General features: G+C 35.5%; 2 protein-coding genes across 2 annotated transcripts; both read left to right on the top strand.

The window, feature by feature from the left end:
- Positions 1-4,451, top strand: LOC122314460 (serine carboxypeptidase-like 17). The gene is made up of 14 exons (XM_043130077.1): positions 1-217; positions 355-491; positions 1,425-1,501; positions 1,593-1,715; positions 1,977-2,079; positions 2,172-2,209; positions 2,315-2,416; positions 2,757-2,843; positions 2,927-3,082; positions 3,176-3,247; positions 3,323-3,447; positions 3,770-3,883; positions 4,005-4,059; positions 4,186-4,451. Exons 1-14 carry the CDS (start codon positions 69-71, stop codon positions 4,267-4,269), a joined length of 1,422 nt encoding a protein of 473 aa, XP_042986011.1. The 5' UTR covers positions 1-68; the 3' UTR covers positions 4,270-4,451.
- Positions 4,452-9,285: 4,834 nt separating this feature from the next.
- LOC122314461 (serine carboxypeptidase-like 17) lies at positions 9,286-13,413 on the top strand. The gene is made up of 14 exons (XM_043130078.1): positions 9,286-9,612; positions 9,748-9,884; positions 10,503-10,579; positions 10,668-10,790; positions 11,014-11,116; positions 11,209-11,246; positions 11,352-11,453; positions 11,762-11,848; positions 11,931-12,086; positions 12,178-12,249; positions 12,326-12,450; positions 12,775-12,888; positions 13,011-13,065; positions 13,176-13,413. Exons 1-14 carry the CDS (start codon positions 9,464-9,466, stop codon positions 13,257-13,259), a joined length of 1,422 nt encoding a protein of 473 aa, XP_042986012.1. The 5' UTR covers positions 9,286-9,463; the 3' UTR covers positions 13,260-13,413.
- The last annotated feature ends 7,182 nt before the right edge of the window (positions 13,414-20,595 follow it).

Below are 20,595 nucleotides of genomic sequence, written 5' to 3' on the forward strand. Positions count from 1 at the left end.
ATATAACGCGAAGATTAATCGTAGACTCAGGGCAGACCTCGCCGGCAACATAGGGGCAGCCTTTAACAATGGCACTCGTCTCTGGCAATTCTGCTAACAGAGTGTGTTTGCATGTGTTCATTCTACTGCTTTTCTTTGTAAAAGCGGCTTTCTCCGGCACACTCGTCACCTCTATACCAGGCTTCGACGGTGACCTCCCTTTTAAACTCTATACTGGGTACGTACCTTTAAGATGAGTTTGTTGTGTTGTTGTTCCTTAAAAAAAAAAATGAAAATTTGAAAGAAAGTTAATGTAGTTTTGTGTTGCTTTTTCTCAAATATAATTTTATGTATTGTTGTTGGTTTGTTTTTCAGTTATGTGACCGTCGGTGAAGCAGATATGTTTTACTATTTTATCGAGTCCGAGGGAAAACCCAAATCGGATCCCCTTTTGCTCTGGTACAGTGGCGGCCCTGGTTGCTCTGCTTTCAATGGTCTTATTTATCAAATTGGTACCGTTTCCTTTCCTCATCCTATGCTCATTCTCCACGCATCCCTTGTCTGAAACTTAGAAAGGTTACAAGTAAGACTATAAATACATAGTTCATAATAAGTTTTTATAAAAATAAATTTATAAATCGATGTAATGTAATATGTTATATTATAAAGTTAATTTTATTATAAAATAGATATAAAAATCACTTTAACTTGTGAGCATATTTTTATAAGATATTTTTATAAATCTAAATAGATATTATTCATTTTATTTGCAATTGAGATGACTATTACCTATTTTTATAAATAGATTGAAAATTAAGTCATTTTGACTAGTCATTTTTCCGTTTTTATTTAATAGGCCACGTGACACTAATAGTGATGCCATGTCAAGAAGATCGTTTTAAATTTCAGATAATCTAAAAGAAGTGCTTTAACAAGGAAAAAAATAAAAGTACTTTAAGAGGTTGTTTGGACAGTAAGATGAGATAAGATAATTTTAGATAAAAGTTAAAAATTGAATAAAATATTATTATTATTTTAAGATTTAAAAAAATTAAATTATTAATTATATTTTATATGAGAATTTAAAAATTTTATAATAATAAGATGAAATAAAAGATTTTTCAATTCAAACGGGCTCCTAATCTAAATATATCGGAATTGTAAAACATATAAATGGCCAAATCGGGATGATTCTTCCATCATTTTTATATATAATTTTTTTTTTCTTATAAAAGATTTATTTGTTATTTTTGTAAAATAAGTTTGACACGTCAGTCATGCCAATACGTACTACTTACATGTATTTTCGATAAACGTTGATGGATAAAAAAATAATAATAATAACAAATTAATTACACAATTCCTAAATCTATGTAGCTCGGAGGTGGTTGACTTTCTTATAAACTTCTCCTTAGAAATGTTATGTGTTTTAACTATACTTGTAGGTCCACTAGCTTTCAACCTGACAGACTACGAAGGGGGTATACCAAATACATACTATTACCCATACTCATGGACAAGGGTTAGTTCCCTCTTCTTCTTTTTTTTAATTTCCCATGAGTTCCATCAAATGAATTTGATCGTATCACTGAATGATGTTGGAAATTTCCCAGACTGCCAGCATTTTATTTGTAGATGCACCCGTTGGCACTGGTTTCTCCTATGCTACAAGTGCGGATGCATACGATGTCTCGGACACAAAAACAGCAGCACAAGTTTATGAATTCCTAAAGAAGGTGAATTTATCCCAACATTAACAGCTGATTAACTAGCTAGCTAGCTAGCTGGTCTCATATCGCCCTCCATTAAATGGGGACTCAACCAAAAAAGAAAAAGAAAAAATTCTTGCTATGGTATATCAAAAAGTAATGCTTACAAGATGCTTGCATATTTGTTTTCCTGACCCATCGACAAGGAGTCATATGTGTTGGAAGATTTTAAGTGTTTTGTCTTTCCACTGAATCATATGTTTCTTGAGTACTTTTACATGTATGCAGTGGTTGAGTGAACACCCACAATACCTGCTGAATCAATTATTTGTCGGTGCTGATTCTTATTCAGGCGTATCCGGCCCAGTCGTTGTTAAACATATCATTGATGGTAACTTTATCATGATCTTGCTCTTGGAAGTGATATTAATCAAAGAGAATCGACTCATTAACTTTGAACCTGTTTGGCTAAATATAAATCAGGTAATGAAGCTGGGCTCGTGCCACGCCTGAATCTCAAGGTGCATCTTCAATTTGCAGAAACTTGAACCAGTACCTTAATCAAGTAGCTCATAAATTAAGTTACTTCAATAAACTGCATGCTTAATTGCTTGAAATGGTTTCAGGGGTATATTCTTGGGTGCCCCAAAACTGATGCAACTATTAACGATAATTCAAAGATAATATATTCTCATCGGATGGGACTGGTATCAGATGAACTCTATGAGGTAATATTCTTCCTTAACATTCTTCATTTCTTCTCTTGACTGGCCTGATTTCCGTTGATTAATATTCTGGTATAGAGGCCTTAGAGTAGCATAACTCTTCCTATACGAGTTATTCTATACTGTTCCTATATGAGTTATTCTATTCTTAAGCCGATGTCTAAAGCAAACCATCCACATCACTTAAATGGTAAGATTTGATTTGTAAGACTCAAATTTTAAAATTTATCTTTCAAATCAAATTATACCACGTAAGTAGTGTGCGATGTAAACGTCTTAAAATAGAGTATTCTTCCTATATATGGTTGAAATTGGAAAATGGTATATGCATGGATCTTTGCAGGCAGCAAAAGAAAGTTGTAACGGGAATTATGATGATATTACTAAATCACAAGCACAATGCTATGAGGATCTTAAATTAATCCAGCATGTAAGAGACTCGATTCTGTCCTTTTTTGTATGGAACTTCGGAATCTGACACTAACAGTATAAGGTGATTCCTTGAACTTTTAGTGCATCAAAGACATAAATAAAAACCATATTCTGGAGCCTAAGTGCACCTGGGCATCCCCAAAACACTATGGAGGATCGGTCCGAAGAGCTCTTGAAGAAGACTCAGACGGCTTGATCCTGTCATCCTCAGATACTGATCAGGAGTTTTATTGCCATGTAAATACATCTCTCTGCCCAGCCTTTCTCTCTATAAATTTACAATTTTTAGCGTACAGAAGTTATATGCAGAACCGATCCACACTTTTGCAGACCTTCGGCTATGCGCTGTCTTATATTTGGGCCAACGATCGAAGTGTTAGGAAGGCTCTTAATATCCTAGAGGTATTGACTCCCAAATTAAGTTAATTTATTGAGGGAAATATAACTAAAATATGAAAGTGCAATTGCTGCAATCAGGGATCAGTACAAGACTGGAAGAGATGCAACAAGACCTTAAGCTCATCTTACACATATGACCTCACCAGCGTGCTTGAGTATCATAAAAATCTCAGCACAAAGGGTCTTCAAGTTCTAATATACAAGTATGTTGCTCAGAACTGACCATAATTCCTATCAATGCTAGCTCTTCTTTTGGATTCTATTTCTCTCTTTTCAACAAACTAGATAGGCATCATAATGATCATATTCTTCTTCTTTGAGGTGATCTTATTTTGTAGGATTTGCTATCAACCTACTTAGTTTTCGTTAAATCACTAATTTTCCCGAAAATTTATATTCCCGATGAGAATCGAACTCGATCATTTTTCTTATATATACATATTTTTTAACAATATATCTTCATGTGTTTTAAGAGAAATTTTCCTGATTTTCTAAACCATGAGATCTGTTTCATTTTTCACACAGTGGTGATCATGACCTGGTAATCCCAAACATTGGTACACAAGAGTGGATTAAGGTGCTCAATTTAACCATCGTTAATGATTGGCATTCGTGGTTAGTGGATGGTCAAGTTGCAGGGTCAGTACATATCCAGTTAACATTGTGATCATCCATCCTGATTAATTCATGAACTAGTTTTTTTAAAATAAAAAATAAAATTAATCAAAAATGAATAATTGTAATCGTTTTGTTTGTGTAGGTACACAATTAAGTATTCGAGTAATGGGTACCGCTTGACCTATGCCACCATAAAGGTTAGTTTAAAAAACAGAACAACAACTGGTTTCGGAATTATTTACGTTAATTGTAATCGTTTTTGTTGACTATATATATATGTGTGTGTGTATGTTTGACAAATAATAATGTTGTTGTTTGAGAAGGGGGCGGGTCACTCACCTCAAGAGTACAAGCGTAGAGAAAGTTTTCACATGTTCGACAGGTTTATCCATTATTTTCCACTCTGAATCACTCCGGCGATCGGCTTCAAGATCAATGGCCTGCAAACTGCTGAATTATTTGTAATCTATTGATGTTAAATCTGGCAATAAAGGTTAGAGCCATGTATCGTGTATGATACCTTAATCTTATAATGGAGGCTGAGCTTGAGACGTCTCAGCCAAAAGATACAAAAAGGAGTTCCATTGCACCTTGTTAGCTTTACATGCCTTAATTCTCCATTCACATACACTTTCACGTGCTTTCCGATTTAAAAAAGAGAAATGTTTTAGGTAAATCTTTATAAAAATAAATATATAAATTGATTTGAATTAATATGATACGTTGATTACAAAATCACGTTAATTTATAAGTTTATTTTTATAAAATTTATTGATAACTGTTATATTTCTCTTTCATAATACTCTTTAGGTGATACAATGATTTTTGAATTAACATGTTTATACATAGAATTTATTTTTATAAAATAAGGGTTTATCCCAAAAACATTTTCTAATTGATAAAAGCGACTCTACTTCAAACCCATCCAAGTCATTTTAAGAAGTGAGATATTTTTAAAGGGTGATATCTCGATTTTATTATTAAACTCTCACAAGGAATATCAGGAATATCTGGAAGCATGGAATTACAACCAAAATTCTAAAACAAACTCGAGAATACAAGTAAAAGGAAACATCACTTCGGGAAATTCCTATTCTAGTCTGAAAGAGTTATTTTGAATAAAATCTTCTAGAATTCGACTCATGTGGCTATTAGAGAATAATAAAAATTGTATACTCGTGGTGCAACTAAATGAGAGTGGAGATCAAAAGACCCCACAATCTCTATACTTAACCACCAAAGTCGGGTCCAGAACTCGCAGTGCAACCAAATGAGCGTGGAAGTCAAAAGACCCCACGATCCTTATACTTAGCCATCAAAGTCAAGTCAATGACTCCAAATGGGCGTGAAGGTCAAATTACCCCACAACCTTTATACTTAGTCACCAAAGTTGAGTTCAGGACTCACAGTGCAACTAAATGGACGTGGAGGTTAAAAGACCCCACGACCCCTATACATAGCCACCAAAGACGAGTCAAAAACTCGCTGTTCAACCAAATGAACGTAAAGATCAAAAAACTTTACAACCCATATACTTAGCCACCAAAGAAGAGTTTAGAACTCACGATGCAACCAAATAGACGTGGATATCAAAACACCCCATTACCCCTATATTTAGCTATCAAAATCGAGTCCAATACTCACAGTGCAACCAAATAGGCATGGAGGTCTAAAGACTCAATGACCTCCATACCTAATTATGAGGCGGCACACATACAGAGAAAAGATTCGGTCAAACAAGAAGATTATACAATGAAAATAAGGCGCTGTTAGCAATATGTCATAGTGTCAATGCCAATTTGTCCAAAAGATTATATAAGCCTTGGTTACAAAAGTTAATACAATCAAAAGCACTATTAAAAAAAAAACACACACAAGAGTTAAGATGTCTAGGAAGGAGGAGTTGGTGGAGGCTTTGAAGATGTCGAGAGCAGCAGTAAGTTCATGAAAGTGTCAGGCATGATCTTGCGCCCCAAGGAATCAACAAATTGGACCACGATGTTGTTAGGCTTGAAATCATCAGGTTTTAAGCGCTTCAAGTCAGCACGAGGGTGAGCCAACATATAAGCTCGCAAGTGAGCCACGCCAGCCCCGTACCCATACGCAAAAGCTCGGTCCCTTACACCAATGGCAAAGACCAACTGTGGCTGCAAGTGGACCACCTTGCTCCTTGAAACAGTCAGTTTGGCCTCAAACTATTGTAGCCGCGCCTTATGCTTCATCACATTTTTATCTAGATTGATCAAAGCCTGGTTCTGCTTATCGTTCTTGGCGTTAAAAGTCTCCCAATTTTTCTTGTAAGTATCAAACCTTTTGTGCATATCTTCATAAGATCCCTTACTCTCAAAAAGTTGGACATTAAGTTCCCTCTGAGATGCATCATGTGATACCCTAGCCTGCAAGAGATCAAGGGAGAGCTGCTTACGACCCTCCTTAGAGGTAGCCAGTGCTTGAGCATGTTCAAAACAACATTGCTCAACTGCGACCAATTGCTGCTGGGAGGATTCTAACTCATTCTTGGCATTGAGCAGTTGGGCATAAGCTAAGTCACGCTCAGACTCTGTCAGTCTTAGGGCAAAGCCTTGCTTGGCATTTAGAGACCCAACATAAAGTAACTCACCTCGAAGCTTATATGCCTCCTTACGGAGAATATCGAGTTCACCTTCTAGAAAGCGAATGTGCCCATCAACTTGCTCTAGGTAAGACTCCAGCTCAGTCTTCTCAGCTAACAAGTGAGAATTCTCTTGTTTGGCATAGAAGGTGAATTTTCGTCTCTCACGAACGTCAAACTATAGATCAGCGTGGTCGTTAGTAGTTCAAGTCACCAGACTGTCCACGCCTTGTAGAAAATAACCAAAATTTAAGGCGAACAAATACAAGTAAAAGACAGAAAGAATAACAACATGATAGAAAAAGTTATACCGCGGATGGGTAATGAAGTTGTAGCATTCCTTGTAGAATTTTTAAAGAAAAAGTCTATTTGCACACGGGGTTGGGGACCTCTCACGTACACGTCCATCTACTTGTAATAATGAAACGCGTTTAGCTCATCTTCTTCTTTGCATCTCCTTCATATCGTCTTCTCTGTGTTCAAGCAAGGAAACAGAGCATGTGTGCTCTCTAACCCAAAGCCTTGCCACACGTTGATCTCCTCCATGCCAACCCAGACCACCACCTTCGCCGTCCAACCCATCTATGTTCAACCAATACCGAAAGATCAACCATCACCATTTCTCTCATAACCAAAACAAACCATCTCCACACCGTGACCCTCTCACTGCCAACGTTCACGTCGACTCCTTGTATGTTATTACCCAACCCCCATCAAAACTCCTCACGTTAACAAGGCCAAAGGAAGCAACCACCCACGCACAACGGCATTGTCACCACTCAGGAAACCACTCAACTACACGCCGCAACCAAGTCGTAGTTTAGCCACCCTCTCCATTCATGGTACCGGCTTCGCAGGAAGATCACTTTCAGCTCATCACCATGGACAAAATCAGTGCATCATCATCGCCACTTTCAGCACAGGTCCAGCAGAGACAACTCCATCATGTCCTCTGTTTTAGAAAGTGAAAACAGAGCAAGGAGGAGCTGTGCAAGCCACCGAGGGCAACCTCCACGTCACGACCCCACTACCTAAAGTCTCCCCACCCTCAACCATACGCAGCTCCGTAAGCTTCAGTCGCTCTCTCTCTCTCTCTCTCTCTCTCTCTCTCTCTCTCTCTCTCTCTCTCTCTCTCTCTCTCTCTCTCTCTCTCTCTCTCTCTCTCTCTCTATTTTCAACAGTCCAGCTACGCCGAGTGGTCTACGTCGTGAGCAACCCAGCTCGTCGCTAGTTGCCTCCGATCTGCTCTGTGCCAAAGTCTTCTGTGAGTGAGTGTCTAGCCGCATGGAACTTTGGTCTTTTGCTCCGTGCCAACGTCTTCCTCGTATAGTTTGTTTTAACAGGGGGAAGTTCTATCTCAGAAGCATACTTTTTGATTTTAGTTTCCCTCTCTCATTTCATGTTTCCGCCTCTTTTTTAGTTTTATTGTTTTTAATAATATCGGTAGCCAATTCCACAAAAGGTATCCAACGGCAGGTACCTGTAGCAGAACTGATTTTAAATGCTGACACACATGGATGGGTAATGAAGTTGTACAGAGTTTATGATTTTTATGAATGTTGAAGTCATACATAGCATTATTGACTTCATTGTATATATAAATGCATAATTGCTGGTGTTTTTCTTGAAATTTATGCTCGCTGACAGGTACTTTCCGCAGCTGTTTACAACCACTATAAAAGGATACATGATGCCTCGTTCAATCAAAAGTTAGTTCATTGTTGTCTTTCAGTTTTTGTCAGCTCATGGTCGTTACAGTCTATGACTAAAGTTTCATACGGTTTGTTTTGTCAGCTCAGTTTTTTTGATGATGGCTAGTGTTGGTTGCTTATTCATTCAATGATGCGATTTCATTTACTGCATCTCAATACCAGGTCAGGTGTAGAATTTGGAAATAATGGAGATGAAGCAGTGATTCTGTTGAGCTGGAAAAGAGCAATGTACTATTGATTTTTGTTCCTAGGGCTATTAGTGTTGGAACCAGCTGATTTCGAGGGCTGCGATTTTTATTTACGTATCCTTACCTTTGCTGTAAGGATAGGAAAGACATTACTTGCAAAAACACTTGCTCCTGTCGTGAATGTGCCATCTGCTGTTGCTGATGCAACAACATTAACACAGGTAAGTTCGTTGCACCATAAATTTTGGAGGTTTCTCGCAAGAGCAGGGCTTCAAGGTATATCTATAACGCACGTGGTTTGAAATGCAAAATTGGAAAAACTGTAGTACCAAGAAGTCAAGAACAGCTTAAAATCTTTTTCTTTCCTCTCTCTCTCTCTCTCTCTCTCTCTCTCTCTCTCTCCTTTTTTTTCTTTTCCCTTTTATAAAAGAAATTAAGCAAACAAGTTAACTTAACTCCGGACATGTGAACAGTCTCTTCTTTAAAAAAGAAAAGGTTAACTTATATCCAAATATTACATAGCTATTCTCATTATTTAAATTATTTTTATTATAAAATAAGTTTAATATATCGTATTAATTTATGAGTTTATTTTATAAAATCTCGTTGCAACTTTAATGCTTTTTTTCTCAAAAATGAAACAAGAAGCATTGAATCTTTTTCCCAAAATAAGAAAAAAGAAAAATCTAACATATGTATTATTAGCTATATCCCTCTATGGATGCATGCATCGATCTTCCTAACTTTCAAAACTAGGTTTAGCTTTTAAAGAAAATCCCTCCAAACAGGACCTGTTTTGCACAGCCAAGTCATGTTTTTGGTCTGTAACTGTATTTCAAAACCTCGTATATCCTTTCTAACAACATTTCTCCTCGTTCTCCTACATATATTGACGATGTTTCAGAAACATACCATATTAGTCGGTTGGTTGATACAAAAGAGAGGCTAAAGAAAAACGGAAAAAAGAAAAAGAAAAAAGGAATTAGGTGCAATGCTAATTTGGACCTGAATTGGTACTAGCTATACAACTCGAAGATTAATTGTAGACTCAGGGCAGACCTCGCTAGCTACATAGGGGCAGCCTTTAACAATGGCACTCGTCTCTGGCAATTCTGCTAACAGAGTGTGTTTGCATGTGTTCATTCTACTGCTTTTCTTTGTAAAAGCGGCTTTCTCCGGCACACTCGTCACCTCTATACCAGGCTTCGACGGTGACCTCCCTTTTAAACTCTATACTGGGTACGTACCTTTAAGATGAGTTTGCTGTGTTGTTGTTCCTAAAAAAAAAAAGAAAAATTGAAAGAAAGTTAATGAAGTTTTGTGTTGCGTTTTCTCAAATATAATTTTATGTATTGTTGTTGGTTTGTTTTTCAGTTATGTGACCGTCGGTGAAGCAGATATGTTCTACTATTTTATCGAGTCCGAGGGAAAACCCAAATCGGATCCCCTTTTGCTCTGGTATAGTGGCGGCCCTGGTTGCTCTGCTTTCAATGGTCTCATTTATCAAATTGGTACCGTTTCCTTTCCTCATGCTATACTCATTCTCCACGCATCCCTTGTCTGAAACTTGAAAGGTTACAAGTCAGACTATAAATACATAGTTCATAATAAGTTTTTATAAAAATAAATTTACAATTCGATATAATATAATATGTCGTATTGTAAAGTTATTTTTATTATAAAATATATATAAAGTATCACATCAAATCATTTTAACTTATGAATATATTTTTATAAGATCTTTTTATAAATCTAAATAGATATTAAAATTTATAATAAATAGATATTATTCATTTTATTTGCAATTGAGATGACTATTATCTATGTTTATAAATAGATTGAAAATTAAGTCATCTGGACTAGTCATTTTTCTGTTTTCTTTTAATAAACCATGTGATATTATGCAGTGGTGTCACATCAAGATGATCATCTTAAATTTCAAGTAGTTCAAAAGAAATACTTTAACAATAACAAAAAAAATTGAAGTCCTTTAAGAAGTTTAGATAGTAAGATAAGATAAGATAATTTTAAATAAAAATTAAAAATCGAATAAAATATTATTGAAATATTATCTTTTTAAAATTTAAAAAAGTTAAATTCTTTTAAGTGTGTATTAACCATACTTGTAGGTCCACTAGCCTTCAACCTGACAGACTATGAAGGGGGTATACCAAAAACATACTATTACCCATACTCATGGACAAGGGTTAGTTCCCTCTTCTTCTTTTTATTTCCCATGAGTTCCATCAAATGAATTTTGATCGTGTCACTGAATGATGTTGGAAATTTCCCAGACTGCCAGCATTTTATTTGTAGATGCACCCGTCGGCACTGGTTTCTCCTATGCTACAAGTGCGGATGCATACGATGTCTCGGACACAAAAACAGCAGCACAAGTTTATGAGTTCCTAAAGAAGGTGAATTTATCCCAGCATTTACAGCTGATTAACTAGCTAGCTGCTCTCATATCGCCCTCCATTAAATGGGGACTTAACCCAAAAAAAAAAAAAATTATTGTATTGTATATCAAAAAGTAATGCTTACAAGATGCTTGCATATTTGTTTTCCTGACCCATCGACAAGAAGTCATATGTTTTGGAAGTTTATAAGTGTTTTGTCTTTCCACTAAATCATATGCAGTGGTTGAGTGAGCACCCACAATACTTGCTGAATCAGTTATTTATCGGTGCTGATTCTTATTCAGGCATATCCGGCCCGGTCGTTGTTAAACATATCATTGATGGTAACTTTATCATGATCTTGCTCTCAGAAATGATATTAATCAAAGAGAATTGACTCATTAACTTTGAACCTGTTTGGCTAAATATAAATCAGGTAATGATGCTGGGCTCGTGCCACGCCTGAATCTCAAGGTACATCTTCAAATTACAGAATCTTGAACCAGTACCTTAATTAAGTAGCTCATAAATTAAGATACTTCAATAAACTGCATGCTTAATTGCTTGAAATGGTTTCAGGGGTATATTCTTGGGTGCCCCAAAACTGATTCAACTATTAACGAGAATTCAAGGCCAATATATTCTCATCGGATGGGACTTGTATCAGATGAACTCTATGAGGTAATATTCTTGCTTAATTTTCTTCTCTTGACTGGTCTGATTTCTGTCGGTTAATATTCTGGTATAGAGGCCTTAGAATAGCAGTACTCTTCCTATGTGAGTGATTATATTCTCAATCCGATGTGTAGAACACGCCATCTACATAACTTAAATGCTAAGATTTGATTTGTAAGATTCAAATTTTAAAATTTATGTTTCAAATCAAATTATGCCACATAAGCAGTGTGTGGTGTTAGTGTCTTAAAATAACAGTACTCTTCCCGTATATGGTTAAAATTGGAAAATGGTATATGCATGGGTCTTCGCAGGCAGCAAAAGAAAGTTGTAACGGGACTTATGTTGATATTACTACATCACAAGCACAATGCTACGAGGATCTTGAATTAATCCATCATGTAAGAGACTCGATTCTGTTCTTTATGTATGGAACTTTGGAATCTGACACTAACAGTATAAGGTGATTCCTTGAACTTTTAGTGCATCAAAGACATAAATAAAAACCATATTCTGGAGCCTAAGTGCACCTGGGCATCCCCAAAACCCTATGGAGAATCGGTCCGAAGAGCTCTTGAAGAAGAGTCAGACGGCTTGGTCCTGTCATCCTCAGATACTGATCAGGAGTATTTTTGCCATGTAAATAGCTCTCTCTGCCCAGCCTCTCTCTATAAATTTACAATTTTCAGTGTACAGAAGTTATATGCAGAACTGATCCAAACTTTTGCAGACCTTTGGTTATGCACTGTCTTATGTTTGGGCCAACGATCGAAGTGTTAGGAAGGCTCTTAATATCCTAGAGGTATAATGTATTGACTCCCAAATTAAGTCAGAGGGGGAATATAACTAATATATGACAGTGCAATTGCTGCAATCAGGGATCGGTACAAGACTGGAAGAGATGCAACGTGACCTTAACCTCATCTTACACATATGACCTCTCCAGCGTGCTTGAGTATCATAAAAATCTCAGCACAAAGGGTCTGCAAGTTCTAATATACAAGTATGTTGCTCAGAACTGACTATAATTCCTAACAACTAGCTCTTCTTTTGGATTCTATTTCTCTCTTTTCAACAAACTAGATAGGCATCATAATGATCATATTCTTCTTCTTTGAGGTGTTCTTATTTTGTAGGATTTGCTATCAACCTACTTAGATTTTGTTAAATCACTAATTTTCCCGAAAACTTTGATTCCCGATGAGAATCGATGAACTCGATCATTTTTCTTACATATACATATTCTCTAACAATATATCTTCATGTGTTTTAAGTGAAATTTTCCTGATTTTTCTAAACCATGAGATCTGTTTCATTTTTCACACAGTGGTGATCATGACCTGTCAATCCCAAACATTGGTACACAAGAGTGGATTAAGGTGCTCAATTTAACCATCGTTAATGGTTGGCATTCGTGGTTAGTGGATGGTCAAGTTGCAGGGTCAGTACATCTGTAGTTAACATTGTGACCATCCATCCTGATTAATTCATGAACTAGTTTTTCTTTTAAATAATATAAAATTCCTCACAAATGAGTAATTATAATCGTTTTGTTTTGTGTAGGTACACAATTAAGTATTCGAGTAATGGGTACCGCTTGACCTATGCCACCGTGAAGGTTAGTTTAAAAAACAGAACAAAAACTGGTTTACGTTAATTGTTATCGTTTTGTTGACTATATATATGTGTGTGTGTGTTTGACAAATGATAATGTTGTTGTTTGAGAAGGGAGCGGGTCACTCACCTCAAGAGTACAAGCGTAGAGAATGTTTTCACATGTTCGACAGGTTTATCCATTATTTTCCACTCTGAACCACTCCGGCGATTGGCTTCGAGATCAATGGCCTGCAAGCTGCTGAATTATTTGTAATCTATTGATGTTAAATCTGGCAATAAAGGTTAGAGCCATGTACCGTGTATGATACCTTAATCTTATAATGGAGGCTGAGCTTGAGACGTTCCAGCCTGTTGCCCAGATGACTAACACAAGAGGGGGGGTGAATTGAGTTGTATTAAAAAAATAACAATTATAAATCAAATATATAATATAAAATATAAACAAAATATGAAATAACAATAAATATAAAGAGTAAGGGTAAGAGAGAAGCAAACTCAGTATGTTAACGAGGTTCGGCCCCACTGCCTACGTCCTCGCCTCAAGCTACCCCTTGAGGATTCCCAAATTCACTATTCAACCTCCTTCAGGTGGAGATAGAAACCTATTACACCTTTGAACAACACCGCTACAAAGGATCCGTGTAGAACACCCTCTACACTTGCAATCACCTTACACGTGGTGATTCAACTATTTCCCGTGTAGAATACTTTCTACACACACAAGGGTTATACACACCCTTTTTCTGATACAAAAGCTGATAGTGGGTAGGTTATCAGAAAACACTCCTCAACGAGTGAAATAAGAACAATACAGCGCAAGCTATATCTCTCAAAATGAACAAGGATTAAGGCTCAATGTTTAGAGAAGAGAGAATGAAAGCTTTGAATGAATGTTGTATGCTCTTGGTGTTGTGAATGTGAAGCTCTCAAATGATCTATTTATAGGCATATGAGACTTCATATTCAAATTTAAAAAGATTCACATGTCAAAGACAACATCATTCACTTTTTCAAAAAATTCAAATAAAAGGTTCTTCTTTTTCAATTGTCAAAGACAACATCATTCACTTTTTCAAAGAATTCAAATAAAAGGTTCTTCTTTCTCAATTGTCAAAGACAACATCATTCACTTTTTCAAAAAAATCAAACCTAATCTTTTACTTTTGGCATATGACAAAATGAGCACACTTTCATTTTCAAAAAATTCAAACCTAATCTTTTACTTTTTGTATAAGTCTAAAAAAGCATCAATCACTTTTGAAAATATTCAAATAAAACATGCACATGTGAAAGATGACAATCAATCATCTTTAATATTTTCAAAGTTCAACCCTTTAATCAAGGCATGCACATGCAAAAGATGACAATCAATCATCTTTCAAAATTTTCAAATTTAATTTTCAAAAAATTCATGCACATGTGGAAAATGTATTTTAATGCTTTATGATAAAATATTAATTTTGAGCATTAATCCTAATTTCGAATTTTGAAGAGATTTACAACATTACTCTATAATTTTAATGTGAACTTGTTCCCTTCTTGCTCATGCTTGTTTCCTTGATGTGCTTGACTCCATTGTGTAGACAACTTGAGCTTGAGACTTCTTTATTCTTTGAATTCATTTGTTATCATCAAAATCCATGTGTAGATTTATAATCACATGAAACTTGAAACCTTGAGTTCAACAATCTCCCCCTTTTTGATGATGACAAATATTTGATAGAACTTGAAACCTATATTAATACTTAAGCTCCCCCTGAAAATATGCGTTAGTTTTTCAAGCAAAAGTATAAATATAATTCCAAGCATATATAACAAGTTTAGCAATTTAAACAATGTTAATGTTCTAGTCTAACACTTCTCCCCCTTTTGGCATCATTAAAAAGGATCCGCAACAAGTAAATGGACTGAAGAAAACGATGCGTTTAATAGTCACTGTAGATAGTTGAAAAATGGAGCCGTCCGTGACCCGACAAGTGCTGCAAAGCCTCGAGGCCTAACTCTATGAATTTAATACGGCTGAAGATTTAAACAATCGCCTGATGTTGTTGACAAACGGGATTGAAGGCTCCGAGTTTCTATAAAAAAATGATCATTTTCATCTATCGGATGCCAAAAAAATAATCACTTCTTGACCTGAGTTCTGTTTTTCCACAACGATAGAATGGCTAAGCAATTATCTTCCACTAATGTTCCAGACTTGAATCAGGAACCCTTGACGCATCAATCATCAATCTTCTCTCCTGAGGCCGTCAATACCATGATAGGAGCAGTGAACCGTTTTTCTAGTAAGGCTGATTCTGAGATTATTGCAGAATCAAGAATGCTCAGTAATCAATATGCTGCCTCTGTTACGATCATGTCTTGAAGGTTAATGGCGAGGGTGAGTGAGATTGATCATCTTAACATGCAAATATTTGAGTTACGACAGAAGCTTGCTAATAAGGATAGTGAGAATAAAAGGCTAAAGCAAGAAAACCAAGAGTTGAAAAAATTTGCAGATTGGTATGCTCATGATCTGCAACCACGAATAGAAGAGCTGGAACGAGAAAGGGTTCAGATACAAGGTCAACATCGGCAGATAACAGCAGAGGTTCATCGTTTACTAGAAAAATAGGGACAATCTACTGTTAATCTCGCTGGCTTAGTAAGAAAACTTTTGACAATGTGTGTCCAGCATATCTTGTATTTCTTTTGACTAAATAAGATTTGAAGAGAAAATAGTTTGTCTTATTCTTTATGCTATCTCTATAAAATCAGTCCTGAAGTTCATCTAATCCGCATCAAGTTTTCATCTCATCTCTATAACTCATCTGCATTCCTTCAGCATTCTCGTTTTAAGCCTTCTATTCTTTTCTCAATGGCTCATTCTTCTAACATTTCTCTAGATCCATCTATGAGGCATTCTGCATCTCAACCTCCTGTTCTTTCTGCAGCTACCATTGGTGCCATGTTGCAGCAAGAAAATAATAATCTGACTAATAAGTCAGATTCTGATGCTATTTATGACTTGGTGAGTCTTGGGACTCGCTACTCTTCCTCTATTGTGGCTTTTTCTCAGCGGCTACAAGCCAAAAATCACGAAGTTGAAAAGCTCAAAGAACAAATTGTTGTACTTCAACAAATTGTTCAAGAGTCTCACACAAGGGAAGGAATCATTCGGCAGAAGAATAAACAGTTGAAATCTTTATTAGATTCTTCATTCCGCTTGCCGGTTCCCATGAATAAGAATGACATGATATTGTATGAAGAGAATGAACGCCTCAAACATGAGGCTAAGAATCTCAAATTTATGTAAAAGTATTAAAAAAAATCTATCTCTATTTTTATTGACTCTGGTCTATCTTTTAAGAGATATTCATAGCATGCATCATACCTATTTCTCTTCTGATCATACATAATCTATCTTCTGGTAAAGGTTTTGTGAAAATATCTGCTAACTGATCGTGTGTGTTTGTGAACTCTAACATTATATCACCTTTTTGCACATGATCTCGAAGAAAATGATACCTTATTTCAATATGCTTAGTTCTAGAATGTTGTATTGGGTTCTTTGAAAGATTTATAGCACTTGTATTATCACATTTGATTGGAATGTGATTATACATGAGTTTAAAATCTTCAAGTTGTTGCTTCATGTAGAGAACTTGAGCACAACAACTACCCGCAGCAACATATTCTGCCTCAGCAGTAGATAGTGCAACAAAATTTTGTTTTTTACTAAACCAGGAAACTAATGCATGACCTAAGAAATGGCATGCTCCACTAGTGCTTTTTCGATCTATTTTACAGCCAGCATAATCTGCATCTGTGTAGCTGATTAGATCGAAAGATGTGTGCTTAGGGTACCATAACCCTAGGTTAATTGTACCACTAAGATATCTAAGAATGCGCTTAACTGCAATTAAATGTGATTCTTTTGGAGATGATTGAAAACGTGCACATAAGCACACACTAAACATAATATCTGGTCTACTGGCTGTTAAATATAATAAGCTACCAATCATACCTCGATATATCTTCGAGTCAACTGGCTTACCGGATTCATCTTTATTAAGGAATATGCTTGATACCCAATTTTTCAAATTCCTCATAAATCTCTTCTAAAACATTTTGCAATTCTTCATATGAAGGATTTTCAATATTATCAAGATTTGTTACCTCAATGTCATCTTTAGCCATAAGACAAAGATTTGCTGATTCTTCATTGCTTGCTTCACTATCTGAGCTACTTGAATCATCATCCCATGTAGCTTTCATTGCTTTCTTGCCCTTGTTTCGATCTTTCTTTAGCAGAGGACAATCTGGCTTGATATGACCAGGTTTATTGCATTTATAACAAATTAAAGTGTCGTTTTTACCTGAATCTTTCTTGGAAAACTTTTTGAAAGATTTCCTCGGAGGAGTTCTATTTTTCTTCAAGAACCTCTGAATTCTTCTTGTTATCATCGCAACTTCTTCATCTTTATCGTCATTTTCCTCATTTTCATCACTTTCACTTTCATGAGGAACAGCTTTAAGTGCTAAGCTCTTCTTTGGCTTTCCTTCTTCTTCTCCTCTTTTCAATGTGTACTCATGGGTGATAAGTGACCCAATGAGTTCATTGACTTCGAGCTTCTTGAGGTCTCTAGCTTCAAGAATCGCTGTAACTTTTGATTCCCAACGTTTTGGTAAAGAGTTGAGAATTTTTCTTACTATCTCCACCCTGGAATAAACTTTGCCAAGAGCTGTCAAGCTGTTTATGATGTTAGTAAAACGAGTGTGCATACTAGAAATAGATTCATCATCATTCATCTTAAACATTTCATATTCATGAGTAAGAATATAAATTTTTGATTCCTTGACTTGCGAAGTTCCTTCATAAGTTACTTCCAAGTTATCCCAAATTTCCTTTGCCGTAGTGCAATTCATTATTCTATTAAAGTCATTTCCATTAAGAGCATTATATAATAAATTCATAGCAGTTAAATTTAAAGTATAAAGTCTATCGTCTTCACGATCAAACTCTTCTTCTTCCTTTTTGACATTTACTCCACCAACCACTTTTGTTGGAATATAAGGTCCATTTACAATACATTTCCATATTTCTCTACCTTGGGCTTGAAGAAATATTCTCATTCTAACTTTCCAGAATGAGTAATTATCTCCACAAAAGAGTGGAGGCCGACTACTAGATTGACCTTCACCAAATGAAGCTGCAATGTTAGCCATAAGATCTTAACTCAAAAGATAGTTAATCTTATAATAGAGCTCTTAGCTCTGATACCAATTGTTGCCCAGATGACTAACACAAGAGGGGGGGTGAATTGAGTTGTATTAAAAAAAATAACAATTATAAATCAAATATATAATATAAAATATAAACAAAATATGAAATAACAATAAATATAAAAAGTAAGGGTAAGAGAGAAGCAAACTCAGTATGTTAACGAGGTTCGGCCCCACTGCCTACGTCCTCGCCTCAAGCTACCCCTTGAGGATTCCCAAATTCACTATTCAACCTCCTTCAGGTGGAGATAGAAACCTATTACACCTTTGAACAACACCGCTACAAAGGATCCGTGTAGAACACCCTCTACACTTGCAATCACCTTACACGTGGTGATTCAACTATTTCCCGTGTAGAATACTTTCTACACACACAAGGGTTATACACACCCTTTTTCTGATACAAAAGCTGATAGTGGGTAGGTTATCAGAAAACACTCCTCAACGAGTGAAATAAGAACAATACAGCGCAAGCTATATCTCTCAAAATGAACAAGGATTAAGGCTCAATGTTTAGAGAAGAGAGAATGAAAGCTTTGAATGAATGTTGTATGCTCTTGGTGTTGTGAATGTGAAGCTCTCAAATGATCTATTTATAGGCATATGAGACTTCATATTCAAATTTAAAAAGATTCACATGTCAAAGACAACATCATTCACTTTTTCAAAAAATTCAAATAAAAGGTTCTTCTTTTTCAATTGTCAAAGACAACATCATTCACTTTTTCAAAGAATTCAAATAAAAGGTTCTTCTTTCTCAATTGTCAAAGACAACATCATTCACTTTTTCAAAAAAATCAAACCTAATCTTTTACTTTTGGCATATGACAAAATGAGCACACTTTCATTTTCAAAAAATTCAAACCTAATCTTTTACTTTTTGTATAAGTCTAAAAAAGCATCAATCACTTTTGAAAATATTCAAATAAAACATGCACATGTGAAAGATGACAATCAATCATCTTTAATATTTTCAAAGTTCAACCCTTTAATCAAGGCATGCACATGCAAAAGATGACAATCAATCATCTTTCAAAATTTTCAAATTTAATTTTCAAAAAATTCATGCACATGTGGAAAATGTATTTTAATGCTTTATGATAAAATATTAATTTTGAGCATTAATCCTAATTTCGAATTTTGAAGAGATTTACAACATTACTCTATAATTTTAATGTGAACTTGTTCCCTTCTTGCTCATGCTTGTTTCCTTGATGTGCTTGACTCCATTGTGTAGACAACTTGAGCTTGAGACTTCTTTATTCTTTGAATTCATTTGTTATCATCAAAATCCATGTGTAGATTTATAATCACATGAAACTTGAAACCTTGAGTTCAACACAGCCAAAAGAAAAAAAAAAAAAAAAGATTTGATGTTGATTAATATGGTACGTTAATTACAAAGTCACGTCAATTTATAAATTTATTTTTATAAAATTTCTTTGTAATTGTTGTACTTCCCTATCAAAATATATACTCTTTAGGGTTATATTTTCCCCCCCTTGTTTAAAAATTTGAATGGTGGTATTCGGCTGTTTAAGTGATACAATGATTTTTGAATTAACATGTCTATAGATAGAATTTCTTTTTGTAAAATAAGAGTTTATCCCAAAAACATTTTCTAATTGATAAAAGTGACTCTACTTCATGAAATTACAATCGAAATCCCAAAACCAAACTCTCATAATACAAGTAAAAGGAAACATCACTTTGGGAAATTCCTATTCCAGTCTGAAAAGTTATTTTGAGTAAAATCTTCAAGAATTCTACTCATGTAGCTATTATAGAACAATGAAAATTGTGTACTCGATCTATCTGCCTAAGAAGTATTAGGTCTAATCTATCTACTTATGTTTTAAAAATTAAAATAGTGCAAGTCAGTCGAGCTTGAGTAATTAATAGATGGTCATGCTCTCTTGATTTAATTTTTATCATAACATGAGATATACTGTGGTATTCCTTACTGATTAATAAGTAATAAGAGTAAGATACTTCAACTCTCTCTTGAAGCAGAAAACTCTCCCTTCTCTCTACACAGCCAAGCAGAAAACCTTCCTAGAGGACCTCCCTCCTCTAGTTTCATGTTTTCCCATTTCTTCTATTTTTTGTCAGGTTTTTTTTTTTTTGGGTTATTTTCAGTCGATGCTTGCGGTTATGGTGGATTAGTTCTTACTCTCTAGCTACGGCACCGTCTCGAGGTGAGGAACATCTGCAACAAAAAAGAAAATGCTCCCGAGCGCAACCCGAAGTTGGGTGGCAAATT

The sequence above is a fragment of the Carya illinoinensis genome, chromosome 6 (genome assembly GCF_018687715.1).
Source record: "Carya illinoinensis cultivar Pawnee chromosome 6, C.illinoinensisPawnee_v1, whole genome shotgun sequence".
NCBI classification, from domain to species: domain Eukaryota; kingdom Viridiplantae; phylum Streptophyta; class Magnoliopsida; order Fagales; family Juglandaceae; genus Carya; species Carya illinoinensis.

What these genes read in the sequence shown, in the direction of transcription:
- LOC122314460 (XM_043130077.1), top strand. Translation starts at nt 69, where the DNA reads ATGGCACTCGTCTCTGGCAATTCTGCTAACAGAGTGTGTTTGCATGTG. An exon ending in ATCTTAAATTAATCCAGCAT is followed by an intron (nt 2,844 to 2,926) that starts GTAAGAGACTCG and finishes TTGAACTTTTAG; the next exon opens with TGCATCAAAGACATAAATAA. An exon ending in CTTCAAGTTCTAATATACAA is followed by an intron (nt 3,448 to 3,769) that starts GTATGTTGCTCA and finishes TTTTTCACACAG; the next exon opens with TGGTGATCATGACCTGGTAA.
- LOC122314461 (XM_043130078.1), top strand. Translation starts at nt 9,464, where the DNA reads ATGGCACTCGTCTCTGGCAATTCTGCTAACAGAGTGTGTTTGCATGTG. An exon ending in AGGCTCTTAATATCCTAGAG is followed by an intron (nt 12,250 to 12,325) that starts GTATAATGTATT and finishes TGCTGCAATCAG; the next exon opens with GGATCGGTACAAGACTGGAA. An exon ending in GTGGATGGTCAAGTTGCAGG is followed by an intron (nt 12,889 to 13,010) that starts GTCAGTACATCT and finishes TGTTTTGTGTAG; the next exon opens with GTACACAATTAAGTATTCGA.